General features: G+C 48.4%; 1 protein-coding gene across 2 annotated transcripts in view; it reads right to left on the reverse strand.

The window, feature by feature from the left end:
* Positions 1-17,635, reverse strand: part of TESC (tescalcin) — a 64,008-nt gene extending 46,373 nt beyond the window's left edge. For both annotated transcript variants that reach the window (XM_007189459.3, XM_028168345.2), the window contains exon 1: positions 17,431-17,635. In XM_007189459.3, the coding sequence (XP_007189521.1) occupies positions 17,431-17,488 (58 nt within the window). In that variant the 5' untranslated portion in view covers positions 17,489-17,635. The remainder of the gene's footprint in view (positions 1-17,430) is intronic.
* Positions 17,636-18,464: the final 829 nt, after the last annotated feature.

Below are 18,464 nucleotides of genomic sequence, written 5' to 3' on the forward strand. Positions count from 1 at the left end.
TCCCAATACAGAGTCACATGTGGCTACTGAAATGTGCTTAAGTGTAAAAAAACATACTGGCTTTCAAAGACTTAGTACGAAAAAAACGTAAACTGTCTTAATTTTTATATTAATCATATTTGAAATAATATTTTAGTTATAATGGGTTAAATAAAATATATTATTAAACTAACTTCACCTGTTTTCTTTACTTTTTTTTTTTTAATGTGGCTACTAGAAAATCGGGAATTAAATTCCATCTATAGCTCGTTGAAAATTTAGAATTATTCCACCTCGCATTATATTTGTGCTGGACAGTGCTTGGTATATACGCGCTCTGAAGCAGCAACTTGATCCCTAGGAATGAATCCTGAGGAACCGAGACATACGTACAAAGATAAACAGATAAGAGTAATCATCGTTGCCTGTTTCAAACAGTAAAAAAATTGGGGCAATGCCGGGCCACGGGAAACGGGTTAAATAAATCCTGGTGCATCCTACACAGCCTGAGAAAATATGTTTAAAATATCGTGGGACATGAGAAAACGTTCCTGGAATATCATTACATGGAAAAACCAACAGGCAACAAAGATCTCATTTACATGAAAGTTCATATTGTTATACAAGTGTGTGCACAAGAAAAATTACGAAAGGGTCACAACAAAATAGTAAATTGTTCCAGATGGTAGAATGACAGGACATTTCCCTCCTCTAGCTCCTTATCTTTATCTGTCCTTTAACTTTTCTGCAATTAATAGGGATTACTTGTGTAATCTTATTTAAATCAAAAAAATTTTAACTTCAATGGCTATAATGAAAACTAAAACAGAAAATACCTAGCGTTGGTGACACTGTGGAGAAACTGGACCCCTCAGACATTGCTGGTGGGAATGGAAAATTGTGCAGCTGCTGTGTCAAACAGTTTGGTGATTCCTCAATAAATTAAACATAGATTTACCACACAATCCAGAAATTCTGCTCCTAAGTATATAACCAAGATAAGTGAAAACATACGCCCACAGAAAAAAACCATAAATGAATGTTCACAGCACTACAATGCACAACAGCCAAAAGGTAGAAACAACCCAGATGTCCATCAACAGCTGAATGGATTAAGAAAGCAGCTCATGCAGCTCAATATCAAAAAAACAACCCAATCAAAAAATGGGTGGAAGATCTAAATAGACACTTCTCCAAAGAAGACATACAGATGGTCAAAAAGCACATGAAAAGACGTTCAACATCACTAATTATCAGAGAAATGCAAATCAAAACTACAATAAGGTATCACCTCATACTGGTCAGAATGGCCGTCATCAAAAAGTCTACAAACAGAGCTGCAATAAACATTTTGGTACACGACTCTTTTTGAATTATGGTTTTCTCAGGGTATATGCCCAGTAGTAGGATTGTGGGGTCGTATGGTAGTTCTATTTTTAGTTTTTTAAGGAACCTCCATACTGTTCTCCATAGTGGCTGTATCCATTTACATTCCCACCAACAGTGCAAGAGGGTTCCCTTTTCTCCACACCCTCTCCAGCATTTACTGTTTGTAGACTTTTTGATGATGACCATTCTGACCGGTGTGAGATGATATCTCATTGTAGTTTTGATTTGCATTTCTCTAATGATTAATGATATTGAGCATTCTTACATGGAAGCAACCTAAGTGTCCATCAACAGATGAATGGATAAAGAAGATGTGGCACATATATACAATGGAATATTACTCGGCCATAAAAAGGAATGAAACTGAGTTATCTGTAGTGAGGTGGATGGACCTAGAGACTGTCATACAGAGTGAAGTAAGTCAGAAAGAGAAAAACAAATACCGTATGCTAACACATACATATGGAATCTAAAAAAAGAAAAAAAAAAAGGTCAGAAGAACCTAGGGGCAAGATGGGAATAAAGATGCAGACCTACTAGAGAATGGACTTGAGGATACGGGGAGGGGGAAGGGTAAGCTGGGACAAAGTGAGAGAGTGGCATGGACATATATACACTACCAAATGTAAAATAGATAGCTAGTGGGAAGCAGCCACATAGCACAGGGAGATCAGCTCTGTGCTCTGTGACCACCTAGAGGGGTGGGATAGGGAGGGTGGGAGGGAGGGAGACACAAGAGGGAAGAGATACGGGGACATATGTATAACTGATTCACTTTGTTATAAAGCAGAAACTAACATACCATTGTGAAGCAATTATACTCTAATAAAGATGTTAAAAAAAAAGTCTACAAACAAATGCTGGGGAGGGTGTGGAGAAAAGGGAACCCTCTTGCACTGTTGGTGGGAATGTAAATGGATACAGTCACTATGGAGAACCATATGGAGGTTCCTTAAAAAACTAAAAACAGTACTACCATATGATCCAGCAATCCCACTACTGGGCATATATCTGGAGAAAACTAATTTGAAAGATACATGCACCCCAATGTCCACTGCAGCACTCTTACAATAGCCAGGACATGGAAGCAACCTAAATGTCCACCAACAGAGGTATGGATAAAGAAGATGTGGTACATATATACAATGGAATATTGCTCAGCCATAAAAAAGAATGAAATAATGCCATTTGCAGCAACATGGATGGACCTAGAGATTGTCATACTGAGTGAAGTAAGTCAGAAAGAGAAAGACAAGTATCATATGATATCACTTATAAGTGGAATTTTAAAAAATGATACAAATGGACTTATTTACAAAACAGAAACAGACTCACAGACTTCAAAAACAAACTTACGGTTACCAAAGGGGAGAGATGGAGGGGAGGGATAAATCAGGAGTTAGGGATGAACATAAACAAACTACTACATATAAAACAGATAATCAACAAGGACCTACTGTATAGCACAGGGAATTCTACTCAGTGTTCTGTAATAACCTATATGGGAAAAGAATCTAAAAAAAATGGATATATGTATATGTATAACTGAATCACTTTGCTGTACACCTGAAACTAACACAACATTGTAAATCAACTATACTCCAACAGAAATTTAAAATTAAATTTAAAAAATAAGTACTAGGGGTGTAATGTACATGGTAAATATAACTAACACTGCCGTATGTTATATATGAAAGTTACTGAGAGAAAATCCTAAGAGTTCTCATCACAAGAAAACTTTTTTTCTATTTCTTTAATTTTGTATCTATATGAAATGATGGATGTTCACTAAACTTATTGTGATCATCACTTCGTGATGTATGTAAATCAAATCATTATGCTGCACACCTTAAACTTATATAGTGCTGTATGTCAATTATATCTCAGTAAAACTGGAAGAAGAAAAAAGGCAGGCAGCACAAATAGTTTTTCCTCCCATATTCAGTTTGCTTGTTTACTAAAAACTACATATTTAAGGAAACAAAGAACAACATTTGATTAAAAACTGATTTAATAAAAAAGTGTTCTATCCCTACAATGGAATATTATTTGGCCATAAAAAAGGATGGAGTACTGACACCTGCTACAACGTGGATGAACCTGGAACACATTCTGCTGCGGCAAAGAAACCAGACACAAAAGGCCACATAGTGTGTGATTCCATTGATGTGAAATGCCCAGAATAGGCAAATCTACGGACACAGAAAGTGGATGAGTGGGGTGCTAATGGATATGGGGTCTCTGCCTGGCCCCGGCCCCAACGGTCAGGCTGCCGACCTGGTATGCTAAGCAAGGAGCCACTGGGGAAGGAGAGTCGTACAGACCAGGGGTCAGAGACAACACTCAGGAAGGAGGGCGGGAGGAGACTAGGCGCCGAGAAACAGGCCCGAAATCTCCCACAAGGTCCAGCCTCCCTCACGTGACTTGCGAGGAAACCGAAGATCCCCATTTACCCACGTCCGCTACGGGGTGGTCAGGACTATTTGAGCCTGGCGGTGAGGGGCATATGGAATACCACTTGCTTCTTCCTCCCAGAATCTGGGCTGCCCTCAGGGGTGTGAGGGCCTGACGGACTCCTCCGTAGCACACCTGTATCTGCTCAACCCTCTGACAGGTGCCCCCACCACTCATTACGAGATATTTACTGAGTGCCTCTGGTTTGCTGGGCACCTGCCAGATGCCAAGGATGCAGACACAGAAGGCAGAGCCCTCACCTCGCTGGGATCCAGGGTGCCAAGTGCAGTGTCCGCTTGCCGAGGAGCACCAAAGTTGGAGCGGGGCTTCCAACCCACGGGGTTGGGGTGGGAGGTGATGCCCGATGGGATCCCAGGGGCTGAGGGCTGGCGCAGGCAGAGTGGGAAGAACTCCGGGAGCTCCAAGCCCTTTAGCACGGGTGGAAGGCGGACTAGGAACGGGGGCACAGGAGTGGGGGGCACACACGTCAGACTAAGGCATTGAGACTTCACCCTGAGTTTCCGGAGGATGCTAAGCCACAGAACAAGATCCCATGTGCCCGGCAACCGAATGGAGGGCAGATGCAGATGCTGGGGCTGGGTACCCACTGAGAAGCGGGCAGCTGTAGCAGTCCAGGTAGGGAAGGGCGCTCAAGACACAGCTGAGAGGGCTTCCCTGGTGGCGCAGTGGTTGAGAGTCTGCCTGCCAATGCAGGGGACACGGGTTCGAGTCCTGGTCTGGGAGGATCCCACATGCCGCGGAGCAGCTGGGCCCGTGAGCCCCAACTGCTGAGCCTGCGCGTCTGGAGCCTGTGCTCCGCAGCGGGAGAGGCCGCGACAGTGAGAGGCCCGCGCACCGCGATGAAGAGTGGCCCCCGCTTGCCGCAACTAGAGAAAGCCCTCGCACAGAAACGAAGACCCAACACAGCCAAAAATAAATAAATTAAAAAAAAAAAAAAAAAAGACACAGCTGAGAGAAGCAAGGGCGGTTGAGAGCATGCTGGCTGCTTTCTCCAGGGGCGCCCCAGAGCCACCCTGCCTCCCTCCGTTTCCCCCGTCAGTGCCAACCTGGATGCAGGCTCTGGGACTCCAAGTGGCATCACTGGGAAGGGCTTGGTGGCTTCCAGGACCCCCAAAGCTCTCCTGCTGGCTGTGCCCCGAGAGACTGGCCAGTACTCAACCCAGGCATTGGCCGAGGTCCTGCAACACAGAGATGCGCCCGGCCAGACAGAAAGGTGAGCTAACCCCATCGCTGCCAAGAGCTGCAGGTTCAACCCCCAGCTTCTCATCCTACTAAACCTTCTCCCCAAGACTGTTACTTTCTCCTCCGTAACTCAGAGATAATAATAGCACTGCCTACATGAGGCTGTTCCTACCACAAAAAACAATCAAATCACATAAACAATATGCATAATCGTCAAAACGTGGGAACCCAAATGGCCATCTACTTGTGAACAGATGAACAAAATGCGGCATCTCCATCCAATGGAACATTATTCCACCATGAGACAGAATGAAGCAGTGACACTTGATACAACCTGGATGAACCTTGAAAACACGACATTAAGAAGCCAGACACGCAAGGCTACTACTGTATGCTTCCTTTTAGATGAATCTCTCCCAAAGTAAGCAAATCCATAGAGACAGAAAGTAGGTTAGTGGTTGCCAGGGGCTACGAGTTGGGAGATTAGAGTGACTGCTGAAGCTTCTTTTTGGGGTGATGAAGAGGGTCGGGAAATACAGTGGCGATGGTGGCACAGAATTGTGAATGTGCTTAATGCCACTGAATTGTACGCTTTAAGATGGTTAAGATGGGGGACTTCTCTGTTGGTCCGGTGGTTAGGACTCCACACTTCCACTGTTGGAGGCCCAGGTTCAATCCCTGGTTGGGAAACTAAGATCCTGCAAGCCGCACGGTGCAGCCAAAATAAATAAATAAATAATAAAAATAAAATAAAATGGTTAGGATGGTAAATTTTATGTTATGTGAATTTTGCCCCCATTGAAGAAAAATCATATACACACTCAGCACTGGACCTGGCAGGAGAAGCATAAGATCCTGGAGTCGTCATGCTTGCTATTATTATGTCCCCAAAGCAATAATCTCATGGTACCTATGTGGCTCTTCAGTTGCCTCCAGGATCCCAGGGGACAGAGAAGTTGTGTACCTCCTGGAATTACAGCCCAAGCAATGCTTAAGCCGGGGCCTGGGGAAGGAGAGTGAGGGACCAGCCTCCAGAGCCTGGAAGGGACCTTCCCTCACATGCCTGGCACACACAAGATGCTTCACGGTGCCGTTTGCCCTGCTTATCTCCTCCACCTGCCTGCCCCTTGGAAGCCATGTGCTGGGCGTGTACACATTCCAGACCACATCTCACTGCTGGGAATTTAAAGTAATCCAAAGATGCACCTGGGTGCACCCGGTCTTGAGAATGAAGTTATCAAACTCAATTCTATTCCAAAGCAGAAGCAACGACAAGATTAATTGCTGGCCTTCCTCCAGCAGCTTTCAACCCTTTGCTCGAAAACTTCAACCCACTTTGTAAGTGCAAAAGCTGAGGGGTTCCCAGGAAGAGCTGCCCCAGGCCCATGCCAGCCTGAGGACGGCATTTATTTTAGGTACTGAGGGTCTTGATAGGATATTTCGTTTTGTTTTGTTTTCTACACAGAATGAATCCTCCAAATCTCAGGACTGGAGGGGACCCTGGGACAGACTGAAGGGACATGATTTTAGAAAACATTCTCCCCTAATGAGCAACGAGACAACTCAGAAAGCTGTCAGAGTGGGTGAGCATGACTCTCAAAAATCACACAGACCATGCTCTGCTCATCCACGCTCACCTTCCTACGGCTAGCTTCTGTTCTTTCCCATTTGCCTTAGAGCAGAAATAATAACCACCAAGTGTCAGCATTTACTCAGAGGCAGGAACTAAGCCAAACACTTGACACACATGATCTTATTTAGTCTCATCACAGTGCCTGCCTCTCCTGGGGGTTGTCGCACCCATTTTACAGATACGGAAACTGACTCTCAGAGAGGGTAAGTCACTCACTGAAGGTCACACAGATATGAGTGGCAGAACTGGGATTTGAACCCAGGTCTGTGACTCCAGAATCTGTTCTCATGACCATCTGCTGTGCTGTCTGTCAAAACTAAGAAGTGACTGGGACAATGAATACATACCATTTACATCACTAAACAAAGAGAGATGTCTCCATTTTAATAAAAAGACTAAAGATGAGGAAGGGAGAAAAGCAACAGTTAATCAGCGGAGATTTGGGCACTTTTCAGAGCCTCTAGGGAACTGGTTTTCACATTCTTCCAGAACTATCTTCAGCTCCAGATTTACCAAAAGCACGAGGGCTTATTATGGTAGGATATTTAGGTAAAGAACTCCAGTTTCAGGACTTCCCTGGTGGTCCAGTGGTTAAGACTCCACGCTTCCAAAGCAGGGGACATGGGGTAGATCCCTGACTGGGGAACTAAGAGCCCACATGCCATGCAGCACGGCCAAAAAATAAAAAAATATTAAAAATATATAAAAAGGAAAAAAAAAAAAAGAACTCCAGTTCCTTCTACAAGGAGCTAACACAGACTTTGCATTCCACTATGAACCCATGAAGCACTGGATAAAATTAGAAAAAAATTTAAGACATCACTAAGCTTGAAAGAAAGGAAAATCCCCAGGTGCCAGAAGCAAGGAGGGGACTCAGACCCAGCAAGTGAGGTGGCCCAGGGGTACCAGAATATTTCCAGGCTCTTACAGCAAAGGGTGTGGCTTCTAGCCCACTGAGTGACAGCAGTGGCCTTGGGTCCATATGAGTTAGAAGTGAGACTCCTATCAAAAGCTAGAGCACAAAGGGCTGCCTCGCCACATAAGGTGGGACAGAAAAATGTTCCCTGCTGGCCCAGAGAATCAACAAGGAAGCTGACTCTGCAGAAGAGGTGGCAGGGTGCAGAGGAGAGGAGGGGGACCCTGTGATGAATCAAAACTCCAGGCCTGTGTCATTCACGAGAGAAAAATCCAAACCTCTGTGGTGCAGGAAAGCCAAATTGAGGAATTAATGTAAAAAGTGTTTCCAGACCAGTGAAAGCCCTAAGGTACGCAGAACAACAAATGCAAAGCACTGTGTGAGGTACTTCTATAGCCCAGGGCACAGGGTACTCTCATGGGGGAGGTACTTCAGCTAAGCCCATCTCCACTTGGTTTGGCCTCAGCATGAATCTGGAGATGAGTGAAAACCAGGGGGGAGCCAGCCCAAAGATGAGCTCAGAATCAAAAACCAAACTACACAGCAAATGATCACCATATGGGAGAATCAGCAGACACAATTAATAAATGGAATGGACCCCCAAGAAGATGAGACAGCAGAAACTATACAGTAAGCTTTAAATTATTACAAATAATATAAGAACAGTGCCCTATGACAAAAGCAGTGAATCTGAAAACCTTATAGAACATAAAAAATGTTTTTTTTTTTAAGTCTATATAATTTAAAAAACTAAGTTGGGTTAAGGCAGCAAAGCTGTAATAGCTAAAGAGAGAATTAGTGAATTGGAAGACAGACCTAAGGAAACAAATCAAAATACAGCACAGAGCAACAAAAAGATAGGAAATATGCAAGAAAAGTAAAGAGGCATTCAGGACAGAATGACACGGTTCATCACCTTTCAAAAGTAATTACTGAGGAAAAAGATTAGGAGAAAGGGGAGAGATAATATCTTCATTATGGAAGATATCAGTCATTTTTAGAATAATACAGCATAAACCATTCCCAGGCAGGATAAATTAAATCCTCACCTACACAAAGCACCTAAAAAAAACACCACCAACAAATATTTTTAAACAAAGGGGAAAAAGCAGATTTCTACAAAGAAATATCAATCAGACAAAAGAGCTGACTTTTCAACAGCAAAAAGAGACCAAAAACTCAGTGCCATGCAGCAACCTCAAATTTTATACCCAGCCAAATGATCATTACTATAGCCTGGCAAAATAAAGACATTTTCAGACAAAGCTGACAACTCACAGAGACTCATTGCAAACTCCATGGAAAGGTGTGTTACGTAAGAAGAAACTGAATTTGGGGACTTCCCTGGTGGTCCAGTGGGTAGGACTCTGTGCTCCCAAGGCAGGGGGCCCAGGTTCGATCCCTGGTTGGGGAACTAGATCCCGTATGCATGCTGCGACTAAGAGTTCGCATGCCACAACTAAGAAGCCCGCATGCCCCAACTAAAAAAGGATCCTGCATGCCGCAACAAAGATCCTGCATGCCACAACTAAGACCTCGTACAGCCAAAATAAATAAATACTAAAAAAAAAAAAGGAAACTGAATCTGTAAGGAAGAATGGTTGCAAAAATTAATAGAGTCTGTATACAACAAAAACCAATACGTAGGTTTTTAAATTAAAGAAAAAATACTACAGAGTGATACAAATTAAAGCATGCTAAGGTCCCCAATCATTAGCACAACATGAAGAAAAGGACAAACTTGAGGCATGTCAAAGATGGCAAATGTGTCACAAGTGATATGAGTTACTGAAGGAAGTTACAGAATACCCTTAAAAAGGAAATATATGGCCAGCTTCTGAAAGGTTTACAATCGAAATGATCTGTACCTGCCAACAACTATTGAACACTTATGACGTGTGAAGAGCTTTACTCAAATTCTCATTCAATCCTCACAGCAGCCCTGGGACACATTCCCATCATACAGATGAGGAAACTAAGACTCAGGGAGGCGAAGTTTCTTGCTTAGACAGTAAACAGCAGCGTCGTGATTCAAACCCACATCTACCTGCTGGTAAAGGTCAAGGTGGTGGAAGGCTAGTCTGTGTCCACGTGGGACTCTGGTTGAGGCCTTGGAGATGCACGAGAGGACAAGATAAGGGAACCCCTGAGAACTACCAGGCGGGTGAGGCCTGTGAAGTGCTGGGCGCTCAGCTGGGGTTCTCTGATCACTGAGACCCTGGCATGGGTGCTCAGGAGCTGGGAAGGGCCCCCCACCCTTCTCTTGCCATCGCTGTATAACTCAGCCACACCAACTGTGCTGCTGTCTCCTGCCTGGCCACCGGCCCTCCCTCCCAGAGGTACCTGGGCCCTGACACCTAACTGCTCCCTTTCACCTCCCAGGGAGCTGTGCTGAGAACAGAAGGCCCACTTCTGACAGCCTGCCCGTCCACAAAGGTCACACTGTTGGGACAACAAAGGGCCTTTTTGTCCTTGCACTTAAGGTGATTTCCACCACTGGCAGAAATCACCCACTTGACCTTCTGGTTTTATGAATTAATAATAAAGATGGAGCCGGTGACAGGATGGCTGGCAGGACCAAGGTGCCAGGCTCCTCCTCGTCACCTTGCCCAGCCTCTCCAGGCTGGGAAAAGGTGCCCTGCCTTATCTTCCCAAAGCAGTGGGCACTCCTGAGCCAAGAACGTCTTGTTCCCCGGGCTTGAGATAGCAGATACTAAAGTGCTTTGCAAAAGTAGAAGCATCTTATCGAGGCATTTTGTCTGTTGGATTGGGCCGTATGGCATATCTGAGCAGTGATTAAATTCCAGGCTGCATTCTGGGGACCATTAACTCACAGAAAAATTATCCTGCCAGCGTGGGGATGGGGGAAGTGAGAAAGAAAGATGCATAAGGGATCTAATTACTACTAATCCGTGGAGCTGGGAAGTCTTGGAGTGGATTGCCAGTTGCTTTCACGCAGAGAAAACACTACTTCTGAAACAGACGTGAGCCACACAGTCAGACCCAGGAAATGGAGGGGGTTTCTTCTTCTTAGCCCTCCCCATACCCCTCACACTGCTCATCACCAAGCTTGCCCTCCCCGGGGGTTTGGGGGGGAGGGGGGCGTAGCCCACACTTCTAGAACTTTCCACATCACCCAGAGCTAATACTATCTGCCTTGAGGTCCGATTCTTCCCTTGCCAACTGGGTAAACAAGTGTGTGGAACACGGTTAACAAGGTCATGGGGCAGCAGTGTCGCCTCTCACAGATAATACGACCTGGGGTCACTCACACTCTCCACCTATGTTATATCACATGGGAGAGGCAGTTTCTCCTTGCACCCGAAAAAGATAGCTTTTTGTTTTTTGTTTTTTTACAGTGTATTCCTAAATTTATTTTTATTTATTTTTTATTGAGTATGGTTGCTTTACAATGTTGTGTTAGCCTCCACTGCACAACAGAATGAATCAGCCATACACATAACAGATATCCCCTCCCTTTTGGACTTCCCTCTCATTTAGGCTACCACAGGGCACTAGGTGAGTTCCCTGTCCTATACAGCACGTTCCCATCAGTTGTCCATTTTATAAATAGTATCAATAATATATATGTGTCAGTCCCAGTCTCCCAATTCCTCCCACCCCACCCCTTTCCCCCTTGGTATCCATACATTTGTTCTCTACCCCTGTCTCTACTTCTGCTTTGCAAGTAAGATCATCTATACCATTAAAGAGGCCTTGTTTTGAATTTGGGTTCCACACACAGCATCTAAGTGACCTTTTTTTAAATTATATTTTCTTTGTTTTTATTGAAGTATAATTGATTTATAATATCAAAATCGTGTTAGTTGCAGGTGTACAGCACAGTGATTCAGTTATACGTATGCATCTAAGTGACCGTGAGCAGTCACCTGCATGTCTGAGCCTCAGTTTCCTCATCTGTAAACAGTAACAAAAGTCCCACTGGGGGGGCTTCCCTGGTGGTGCAGTGGTTGAGAGTCTGCCTGCCAATGCAGGGGACGTGGGTTCCAGCCCTGGTCTGGGAGGATCCCACATGCCGTGAAGCAACTGGGCCTGCGTGTCTGGAGCCTGTGCTCCGCAACAAGAGAGGCCGCGATAGTGAGAGGCCCGAGCACCGCGATGAAGAGTGGCCCCCGCTCGCCGCAACTAGAGAAAGCCCTCGCACAGAAACGAAGACCCAACACAGCCATAAATAAATTAAAAAAAAAAAAAAAAAAAAAAAAAAAAAGTCCCACTGGGCTCTTAGGCGGATGAGATGATGGATGGAAAAGGCCCAAGAAAGAGCAGCTGTTACACCTCATCCACAGCTCTAGACCATCTCGTTGACCGCCACATCTTCAAAGGGGTGGAACTGGCGGCTCAGAGAGGGCTGCGGCCTGGACCAGGCGTCTCAGCACTGCCGCATGGGGCAAGCCCGATGATCGCCGGCCTCCTGGCCCTACTCTGCAGCTACTGCTAACACGGGATGACCAGATCCAGGTGCACAGAGTGCAAAATGGGCCAGAGCAAGGGGCGCTTTTGGGTGCCCAGGAATTAGTTCACTTGCTACCCAGCCCTTTCCTGCACGTTTCCACACTGTGAGCACCCAGGGAGTGGGCAGAGGTCTGGACAACCTGCCCGACCAAGGTAGTAAAGGTTCCAGAGGGCTGGGGTCACTTGGCCCTCCCTGCTGTGGTCTTGACCACTGCGCCCAGGGCCCCCGAGAGCTCAGCCTTCGGGGACCAGTCCTCCCAGACATGTTTGTTCCTCCCTCAGCAGGGAGCCACCATTTTTCATTCTTCTAAAAAAATTTAAGTGCTCTTATTATTACTTTCTTATTGGGGTCTGATTTACATACTGTGGAATGTATCTCCACTGTTTTAAGAATCTCAGGAAAGCTGAGGGCCCACATCTCCCAGAGCCCCACGGACACAATTCTGCACCCCACTTTATGGGTTTCAGAGACTCCCCAAGGATCCCAAGTTAAAACCACGGTCCACCCCAGAGGAAACGGAAAGGGATCCAATAGGTCTTGTTGGCCATTTAGCTTCACAAGCCTTGGTGACAACAGGATGAACACAGTGGTACCGGCCGTTCCGCCCTTACCCCTCAAGGTCCCGAGCTTCAGGAAGGCAGGGGAGGTGTCTGGGGCACCAGGGAATGTGGCATGGGGTGAAGGGGTTGAGGTTGTGGTCTGGGGCTGCTTGAAGACTTTATAACCCAGGAGTACTGCTCAGCTGGGAGATTCCAGTGGAAAATGCAGTGCCACCCCTAGAAGCCAGCCCAGGCCACACAGGCCTCCCGCATCTCTGGTTCCCTCCCCAAAGGATGAGGTCCGGGGGTCAGACCAGGACTTGAATCCCGCCTCTGCTTCTCAGCGGCCTGTGGCAGTCACGTCCTCTCTTCAACCTTGACTTCCCCATCTCTGGAATGGGAAGGCCACAGCGTTCCTGGGAGGATTCCACGAGCCACTGCGGGGAAACTTCATAGCTCAGCACAGTGTTTGGCAGATGACAGGCGCCCGATAAACATTAGCTCTAACCATCATGAGGTCTGAACTCTAGATCTGGGAGATTGATTTTTCTTCTTTCTTCTGGCAGCTTCTTGGCATCTACACAGACATGCCTGTGGAGCTGTTCTGGAGCCTGAAGGAAAAATAGACCCCTCCACCTTTCCCAGATTCCTCCTCGTATTCTTTCCTTTCCAATTCCAGGAGCAGACACGGGGTTGGGGGGACAGGAAGGGGGGGCCACCTCCGGGCCAGCTCAAGGTGGTGACAGGGAACATGCCATGGTGAGTGATTCCTTTCTTCCTGTCCAGCGTCCACGTCACACCTTGGGACACACACTGGGCTTGACACCACGCCTGCCACGGAGAAAGGCCAGCTCACCACTCGGACACACAACCAGAATGCCTTCGCTCGGGTTTTTAATATGAATTTTAACAGTCTAGGTAGTCAGCTTTCCTGGCGCAGAAAAGATGTTTGGGAGTACTTGTCTATGCTTTAAATCAGTCGATGAGACTCTGACAGGCAAGGAGAGGTGGGCGTGCGGACCCAAGGAAGCCCTGCGTGAGCGAGCTTGCGCTAAGGCCTATTTTTGGCGGGGCTGACGTGGCCAAGGCCAGCTGCTGGTGTAGCACTAGATTTTATACCGGACACTGGCTCCTGGGCAATACTCCCTGGGTTATAAAGTCCCCAGGGCCTTCACCCCTTCAACGTGAACCTCTTGTGTTCTCACTGAGTACAAAGGCGAGTACACTCCCCACTCTCAGGGAGCTCCAAGTTTCAAGGGGGTAGCAGGTGACGAAGCTGACAATTATAACAGGGTGTGATGTGAGCTATTATGGGAGGGAATGCAGGGGCTGCGGGAGTGCTGAGCACGGGCATTTAACACACAAAGGTTGGAAGGAGCGTAGCCGGGGATGGCTTTCTGGAAGGAAACAATAGCTAAGCTGAGCTGTGAACGAGGAAGAGCATGAGTTTCATAAAGCGGTGGGGGGGGGAGAGGAAATGTGTGCAATCTTCACCTGGGTGGTGGTCACAGAAGTACGGCCATATGCAAATGCCGAATTATGTGAGATGGAAAGAGCGCTCCAGGCACAGGGAACAGATTGTGCAAAGGCCTGGTGGTGAGAAAAATACACGGGCAGGCTGTTCCTACCCTTTCTGGGTTCCTAGAAATCTGAGGGGCAACGAAACACAGTGAAAGCACAGCAGTGGCAGGACAGTGAACCTGGGGATCCTGAGATCCCCTACTCCTCCGCGTATGAGCTGTGGGATGGGAGGCAAGTTGCTTTACTCCTCTGAGCCTCTGTAAAATGGCCATAGTACCACCTCCCCTGGAGGATTATCATGAGGATTCCAAGAGAGTGCATGCAAAGGGACTAGGCTGATTCTTCAAATCAGACCACCCTGGTCCTCAGAGAGGTGGGGGAAGCCTAGCAACCCTGTGGGCACAGCCTGTTCTCTGGCTGCCCTGGACCTAGGCTCTTCCCCCTTCTCAGGGATGCTTCCCAAGGGTTCTTACAGGAACACTCCATCCAGCCCACAGGATGCTGGGAGCTGACGTTCCCATACCAAGTCAAGCACTGCCACACATAACATACACCCTCTTGTTGAATCTATACCGCCACCCCACGATCCAGGTGGGAGCACTAACGCTCAGAGAGGTAAAACGACTTGCTTAAGGTCATGCAGCTGTGAAGAAGTGGCACCAAGACTTAACTCTTACTTGTGGCTCAGAGCAACCAGGACCTATCAATGTATTTAAAGCATGGCTGACAATACTAAACACTTGTGCTTGCTCTAAATACTTCACGTGAATTCACTCACTTAATCCCTCCCAACAACTCAGAGGAAGGTACCACTTTTATCCCGATTTTATAGTGCATGAAACTGAGGCACTCAGGGCATAAATGACTTGCCCAAGGCTACATACCTATCAAGACCCCTTAAATCAGGTTCCCATCCCAACCTGAGCCCTATGTCCATGTCCTCATCTCATACCAACCTCATTCACTGTCCTCAGCTTGTTCCTGTCAAAGGACCTTTGCATTTGCTGTGCCCTCTGCTCCAAATGCACTTCCGACTGGTCTTCACGCAGCTGGCTCCTTCTTACTTGGGTCCATCCCATTATCACCTCCCCCACGAAGCCCTCCTGGTCCCCTCGAAAGAAATGTTTCCTTGCCCCTCCCCCAACTCTCATGCCGTCGGATTGTATCTTCTTCACGGAACGTGACACCAATGGGTTGATCTGTTTATACTCTGCATCTCCCCTCAGGAAATCAACCTCTCTGGGTCTGAATGGATAAAAGTGCTCAGACTGTGCCAACCCCTTTCTCAGAACTAGGGGGAAGTTTCCACCTACTTGAAGTTCAGATAACGGAAGGCATTATCTTCCCCTCTAGTCTGACCTCAGAACTCCTTCCCTGACCTCCTCTGTCTCCCCTCCCTATTTGGGGTGTGAAATCTGAGTTCTGAGCCGCAAAAAGGGAAGTCACATCAGCCACCTCTAGGAAAGCAACAAAGCACGGAACCCTCAGCTTCTATCATCCGGGTAGGAGGCTGGGCCCAGGAAACTGACAAGATTCCCAGCATGCTCTGCAGCCCCATCACCTGTCAAACCCACAACCAGATGGAATTCCCCCAGACTGCCTGCCACGGGGGCTGCCTGAGAGACTGCGGCCAGCCCACCCTTCCTGCAGAGATCCCAGCCTCAGAGAACCCCCATTTCTATCCAGCCAGATTCAAGGCAGCCAGAGGGCACTCAAGAAATAATAAAAACAGGGGAAATCCAAGAAAGTCAGGTGACAGGAATCCTACCTCCTCTCTCACGTGCGCCTTGGGGTTGAACTATATAAAACTTTTTGAATAAGTGAAATAGTCACACGTGGTTCAAAATGAAAACATAAAAAAGTTAACAGTGAAAAGCTCACTCCCCCTTCATCTTTTCTACCAAATCCCCCAATAAGTATTCATTATTCTTAATTCCTTGATGCAAATAAAAGTTACAAAAATATACTCTTACTCCCCCTCTTTAAAAAATAAAGGGGTTCCATATGATATATATGCACAACTCTTTTTTTCTCCAGTTGAAGATAGCTCTATATTTGTACATAGGAAGGTGTCCGCATACATGTCTGTGTATGTATGCATGTGTAGATGCAGACACCAATTATTAAGGGCTTTCTGTAATTTTCACCCAATTCTCCTGGAAAGAGGTGTTTAGATTGGGAGTCAGGAGGGGTCATTTTTCAGCCCACGCACAAATGGCGGGGCCGCTCCCTCCAGTTGATCAACCATGGACGCAGACTGTCTGCACTGAACTCGAAGCAGGCACCAGGAGCCAGCTCCTGACTGGAAATAACAGCTGCAGCTCCCGTTTTCTTGAGCATTTCTCTACAAGATACTAGCAGAAACCCCATTCTAGAAAGAAGGAAACAGAGACATAGAGAGGTAAAGTGACTAGCCCAAGGACACACAGCCAGGAAGTAGCGCTGGTGGGGTTGACACCCGGTCTGCCCATTGCCAAAGCCAGTCTGCCCAATCACCTGGCCTCTCTCGGTCTTCAGTCCACACCCCCCTTCACAGTCCGTAATAGAACCGGGTGCCCCGAAGTCAGGGCCCAGGGTCAAGTTCCCAGCCCGGCTGGACTTGGGCGGTCAGGCGCTTCCGCCATCACTCCCCTGCGGTCAGCTCGGCCTGCAGCCCGGCCTCCCGGTGCGCCCTGCCCCGGGCGGATACGGGGCGCACAGCCTCTGCGGGCCCGGGAGTCCGGGCGAGCTCCACGAAGGTCGCCGGGCTCCAGCAAAGTGCTCTTCGGGCGCTGCCTCGCTTAATCCTCCCAGTTACCCATGGGGGGGTAGGGGGGGGAACCGCCTGAACCCATTTTACAGACGAGAGACTCAGAGACCCGCTCACCCGCGCTAAGGTCGCGGGGCCGGGCTCCCACCCAGCTCCCGCCGACTGAAAAACTTTCCTCCCCCTGCGTAATCCTGAATCCAAACGACTTTCAGGTGCGGGTCGCGTACAACAGCTGAGCGTCCATGGACGCTAGCTCTCCCGGGCCCGGGAGCCCGGACACTGCTCCCTCCCGGGTCCGCAGTCCCAGGTTCAGGGGTTCCCAGCCAACTCCGAGAGCACCGAGGCACAGCTGCCGCGACACTTACTCAGCATCACCGCAGCCTGCAAAGTGGCCGGCGGGGACCCATTTGAAGGAGGGGGAGACTGAGGCGCAGAGAGAGCCAGCTACTAGTCCAAGGTCACACAGCGCGGTGGCCCGAAGCCGAGCGGGTGGCCGTGGGCTGGGAGCCCCCGTGCCAGCCGGCCGGCGGTCGCGGTCCCCGCCCCCGTCCCCGTCCCCTGCGGGATACTCACAGCCCGTCTTGCCCTCGAGCTCCCGCACCTCCTCGGACGCGGAGTGGGTAGCGCCCATGGTGCCCGCGGCGGGGGCCCGGGTGCGCTCGTTCCTCCCAGGCCCTGGGCTGGCGTCGGCTGCGCAGCGGCAGGTCCGGCCTCGGGTCCGACACAGGTCGGGACGCCAGGAACTGGTCTGAGCCGCGGGTTCCGCGTGGGGTGCGAGCGCGGCCTCTTATAGCGGCGGCGGGCGGAGCGCCACGGTCCTAGTGCGCTCCGGCTTCGCTCATTGCCGGGAGTGGGGAGCGCCCCGCCCCGGGCCGGAAACGTCGGGGAGAGGGGTGGGGAGAGGAGGGGGACCCAGGTTCCCCATTCCCCGCAACCGCGGCCGTGCTCGTCGCGCCTCACCCCTTCCGCACCCCTGCCGGCTCTGGGAAGAAGGTGTGAGCAGAGTTGGGGGTATAGGTAGGAGGGATCAGACCCCACGGAGGTTCTATGCCCTCCCCCACCCCTGTTCCACTACACATCCTCCCAGATGTCGGGAGGGAAACTCCCTGGGAACAATGGAGAAGGACAGCGTTAATTATCTCTATGGTGAACAGCAATAAAGATAATATAATAATAATCCAACCTGAATGCGCAAGTGAGGGGGCTTTCTTTGGCTTATTCCAGGAAAGCCCACCCTGATGAAGTGGGCACACCCACGTACAAGACTGGCCTGTCCTAGCTGCTCAGCCTAGTTGCTTAGGGTGGGGACGTTCTCAGTCTTTAGGTTCAGGGATTCTGACTCAGGCAGGGCCCAGGAGGCTGCATTTCAAACTACCAGAGAGGATGCCATCCTTCTGGGAGAAGTTTTGCCCGAAGCTGGCTGAAGGAGTTGGGTTCCGTAACCAGGCTGGGTGACCCCGGCCAATCCTGCCACCTATCTAACCATGATTCCTTCTCCTTAAGATGGGGATAATAATAGTTAATGAGACATACATCAGAAAGGCCTGGCCTGGGACACAGCGCAAGAGAGCCGCTGTGGAATCATGTCCACTTTACAACAGAGGAAC

The sequence above is a fragment of the Balaenoptera acutorostrata genome, chromosome 13, assembly GCF_949987535.1.
Source record: "Balaenoptera acutorostrata chromosome 13, mBalAcu1.1, whole genome shotgun sequence".
Taxonomy (NCBI): domain Eukaryota; kingdom Metazoa; phylum Chordata; class Mammalia; order Artiodactyla; family Balaenopteridae; genus Balaenoptera; species Balaenoptera acutorostrata.